At 43.3% G+C, this 4,878-nt stretch overlaps 1 protein-coding gene across 8 annotated transcripts in view; it reads left to right on the plus strand.

Moving 5' to 3' along the window:
• Positions 1–28: 28 nt before the first annotated feature.
• Positions 29–4,878, plus strand: part of Iqch (IQ motif containing H) — a 192,513-nt gene continuing 187,663 nt past the window's right edge. For all 8 annotated transcript variants that reach the window (XM_010643289.2, XM_010643293.2, XM_010643292.2 and 5 more), the window contains exon 1: positions 29–196. In XM_010643289.2, coding sequence (XP_010641591.1) covers positions 146–196 — 51 coding nt within the window. In that variant the 5' untranslated portion in view covers positions 29–145. The remainder of the gene's footprint in view (positions 197–4,878) is intronic.

A 4,878-nucleotide genomic window follows, 5' to 3' on the forward strand; every position in this document is an offset into this window, starting at 1 on the left:
CGCGAGACCCCACCCCCCACCCCGGGGTGGAGCAGGCCGGGCGCGCTTGGTGTCGCCCTGGGGACGAACCCCCCGACCCCTGCAGAAGGTTTCAGCACCTGGGGGCTGCGCCTCCGCGGCGTGGCGACTCTCCCCGGTCCTAGCTATGGCACAGGGGACTGAAAACTGCGATCCCATCGGATCCATCTTACTCCAGGTGGGAAATGGACGTTCCCTGGCCTTGCCCAGCTACCGCATTATGGAACAAGACCGGCAGCGCGGAGGTGGCCCCCAAAGTGCCCACCCTGACCTCTTCCCCGCGCCTAATACACCCCACTATATGCCCTACGCTGCCGTTGGTGCTCCAAAAGCACGACCTTTCCACCTGTGGTAAAACGTTTCGCCGAACTTTTATTACAGAAAAATCCATCTTACTCTGAAGCACGGTTTGAAAATATTCAGAAAAATTTGAACCCACAACTTGGGAGAGTGGAGGACAGGCCAATCAGATACACAGGGAAGTGATAGGAAATTTGGGGAGATACTGAAATCTGGGAAATGGTTCTCTTAGCACTCGACTTTTTTTTAACCTAAATGCCCCTTGCTTAGGAACGCGCAGAGGGGAGAAAATTAAAGATAACTTGGATAGCAAATCAAGTTAACGTTTTGAATCTAGAAATGTACTAGGAAATGACATTTTCTAATCTGAGGGAGAAAATATACAGAAAGTCTGGACTTTTCCAGTGTAACCCAGTTTGCAGCAATTGAGTTGTTTTTTCTGAAATAATTAAAGCATTTCACGATGTAGTAGCTTTAAGATTTTTCCACGTATGTCATCAGTTTTAACATATTTAGCTCTATTAGGCTAAGACATAATGAGTTGAAGGTCACTCTAATGGGACTCTCACTCATTGGAATAAGAATGAGACTTATTCTTCAAGTGGACTTGATTTTAATTTGTCAGAATTTTGATTTCTCACCAACCACCTGGGAGAGACTTCCGTAATTCACCTTTCTCATAAGGACCTGAGCTTACCAATTTCCTAGACGTCCCCCTTATGAATTGTACCTAAAATCCTACCTCACCTTTTATCATTCTCTCAACAATGCCCTACAGTGAGTTTAGGAAACTGTCCAAATCCCTGCAAGACTATTCTCACTGCAACACTGGCTGTAGGTCTAGAAGCCCCATGACCACCCTCATATTTCATAATTCAAGGGATAAACTCGTAGAACTCAGGAAGGGTTTGATTGCAGTGGAAAGGCAGCATTAAAATCAGCCAAGGAAGAGACAGAAGGGCTGATTCCCAGAGACATCCAGACATGGAGCTTCTGGTCAGCCCAGTGGGCGCCATTAGCATCACTTCCTCCTCCCCACACAGCGAGTAATGCTTTGTGCAGAGCATTGCCAATCAGACCAGCTCACTGGGACCCCTGCTGTCCAGAGTTTTGATTGGAGTTCAGCCTCACACGGCCCTCCCTCATGGCTGACTTGGCCTACACCCCTCCTGGAGACCAGAGTACTGCCTTTAATCTCCTGTTTCCTCCAGAGGTTGCACCTGATACAGGATGGTGCCAAATGCCCACTGTAAATCATGTTGGGCTCTCTGGTGGCCAAAGTAGCCAAAGACATTTCTGTCAAGCAAGACTTTCCTAGAGATCACCTCATAGTGACCAAGGGCAGAGGCCAGACTTCTCTTTGGGTGAGGTTCGTTTTTCACTCTGCACACCCCTGCTCTATAGGCCTTAGACAACTAGCGCACTAGGGGAGACTTCCCTAGAGACAGATAGTTCTTCCCACAGTATACCTCACCCTGAATGCAGGGACCATCGAGGTTTTCTTTGTTTTTCTTTATTTCCCCAGAACAGGAACACCTCTTAAAAAGAGAGAGAGAGAGAGATCAGAATCTGAGGAGAATTCTTCATGCCCAATTTCATACTTTCCCTTGAGATAGTTCTGTTTCCTTGGGCTGTTCCCTTGTGGTTTGGAACAGTAGAGAACAATGCATTAAAAGCCAGAAGCCTTTGCACTTCAGAATGGAAGTCAGAGAAAACTGGTCAAATTAGGGTACAACCTCCCAGTAAAAGTTACTGTCAACACTGAGTTGTAAAAATGGGGCAGGAGAACTAAGAATAGTCATACACATATTGATCAGTGTCCCTCTTGTTCAGAGCGTCACTCCGGACACACTAGTGGAGGGTGGTGAGGGGGAGAAAGCCTTCACATTGACCTGGTTAATGAAGCAGATCTCTGTCTAGCACTGTATTCTCTTCTCTCCATGTAGAATATAATGAGGAAATGGGGAAGACATTCCCTATTTCCAGTGAGCCCTGTCAGTCATGGGCATGCAAGCGCCACTCAGACACATGCCACTTCTACTTGGGGCAGTGATTATTTCTTTCAAACCAGCTACCAAGAATGAGTACTCCTAGAGGAAAGAGTACATGATTAGGAGTCAGAATACCGGGGTCTAACCATGGCCTTGTCATTCTACCAGGTGGTAACTTAGGGCTAATCACTTTACCTCTCTGGGCCTCAGTTGCCTCTTCTGTGGAATACATAGTTTGGATTATGTCTGTTTCCCACTCTAAAATGACCCAGTTTCCCCAAAGCTACATGATTTCCCTTTACTGTGAAAATAGACTTGTTTACTCTTAGCTTAGGCAATCAGATTGTTCCTGGTTAATCAGTCTTCTTTCTCCGTTCTGCCTCTGTCCCCTTTCTGACTCTGTGTGTGTGTGTGTGTGCCTTTGTCTCTCTCATTTAATTGCGTAGCAAAGGCACTTCACTCTAATACTACATATTTGTTCTATGTCTCAGATACATTAAGCCATCCTTTAGACCAGGAGTTCTCCAAGTGTGGTCCAAGGACAAAGTCATTAGGACTAACAGGAAATACATAAAAAATGCAGATTCACGGGTTCCACTCCAGACTACTGGATCAGAAACTCCGGGGGTGGTGCCCAGAAATCTGTGTTTGCAAACCCTTCACATAATCCTGATGCATGCTCAAATTTGAGAGCTGCTACTTTAGGTTGGATTGTAAAATATAAACGGTAAGAACATTTCAAAGAAAGATCACATAATCAAAGCTATCATAGTATTTACCAAGGACTCTTTATATTTTAACTCACTTAACCTTGCAACAGGCTATTCAGCAAATACCCTTATTATTATTTTCATGTTATGAAAAGGAAACTAAGCCACAACAAGTATTGTGGGTAGGTCCATATCACAGAAAGTGAGAGCCAGACACTGTGCTGAGAGCTTCGGATTACCTCACTAAGTCCTAATAACTCTGTTAGGCAGGTATTATTTTTAGCCCTGGTTTATCAAAGAAAGTAAAGTATAAAGAGGTAAACTAACTTGCCCAGAGAGTACATCAGTATGTGTTGATCCTCGAATATGTTTTATCATATTGATGACATAGTCTTTTTTTTTAATTAGTAAGCTTTGTCTCTAAGCATTAAGATAACATAGCATCATTTAAATATATCTTCATAGGGCCAAGGATTTAGCTCAGTGGTTCTGCTGCCTGCCTCTAAAGCACAAGGGCCCAAGTTCAATCCCTGGTACCAAAATAAAATAAATTAATATATATCTTCATAAGTGTTTGTATGACCAACTATTAAATGTGTTTGTACAACAAAGGTTACCTGGTTTTATGAAAAATTAGCTTTTAAATTAGTTTTGGAAATTATATTTCAAAAATCCAGCAGTGCGTGCCAGCATCGCCCTTAGAAATATGGGAGTTTGATATTTTTACTATGTCACTTACCAAGCCATCTGTGTGATCCTCAAGGAACATACAATATAAACATGAATGGAAACTGGGCGTGGTGGCGCACACCTGTGATCCCAGCACTCAGGAGGCTGAGGGAAGAGGACCGCTGCAAGGTTAAGGCCAGCCTGGGCTACATAGTGAGTTCAAGGCCAGCCTGGGCTACATAGTGAGTTCAAGGCCAGCCTGGGCTACATAGTGAGTTCAAGGCCAGCCTGGGCTACATAGTGAGTTCAAGGCCAGCCTGGGCTACATAGTGAGTTCAAGGCATGCTGCAAGGTTAAGGCCAGCCTGGGCTACATAGTAAGTTCAAGGCCAGCCTGTACTACATAGCGAGTCTTTGTCACAAAAAAACAAACAAAAAAACTTAAAAAAAAAGAGAAAAGAATGAAGTGAAAGATAACCTGAAGCAATAGAATGATTCAGCAAACTTTAGCAGAGATGGGTAAAAAAGATTTTATGCTGCTTCTGTTTCCATGGCCTTCTAAATTCTACAGCAATCTTTGCTCCATTAAATCTTTCAAGGGTTTCTCATTAAGTAGCTCTATCTCCAAATTATCAAAATAATAATCTTTCTCTAAGTAGAAGATTTATGGAAAACAATACATTTGATGGTCACAGAGCTAATAGGTGATATGTAAAATTTCAATCTGGCGGATAGGACCAATGTGCAGAAAGAACAGAGATTTAGAACTTAACCTCTTTTCCTGCCCAAGTCTGGTGTGACTTGTCTCCGCTACAATTATACAGACAGATGGGTTGTTATTAGCGGGGAGGAAAATATCTGGCAAGAAAAGTAATATGCTCTTGAAAAAGATTAAGGGAGCAAATCAATTCAGTGAACATTTACTGAGTATCAGTCATGTGCATTGTGTTTCACTAGATTGTTCAATTCAGGAGAGAACCGTTGTTCAGTGCCATCCTGTGTGCCTAGCACTTTACATACTTCCTTTCGTTTTATTTTGCCACTATTCTGAAATAGCTGTTACCCCATTTTACAGATGAGAACACTAAGTCTCTAAAAGGCTAAATAGCTTTTCCAAGTTGTTTAGTTAAAAAGAAGGAGAAGGTGAAGGCAAGAAGAAGAGAAGAAGGAGGAGAGGAGGGGGAGGGGGAG

The sequence above is a fragment of the Fukomys damarensis genome, unplaced genomic scaffold (assembly GCF_012274545.1).
Source record: "Fukomys damarensis isolate Sample0158 unplaced genomic scaffold, DMR_v1.0_HiC HiC_scaffold_25, whole genome shotgun sequence".
Classification (NCBI taxonomy): domain Eukaryota; kingdom Metazoa; phylum Chordata; class Mammalia; order Rodentia; family Bathyergidae; genus Fukomys; species Fukomys damarensis.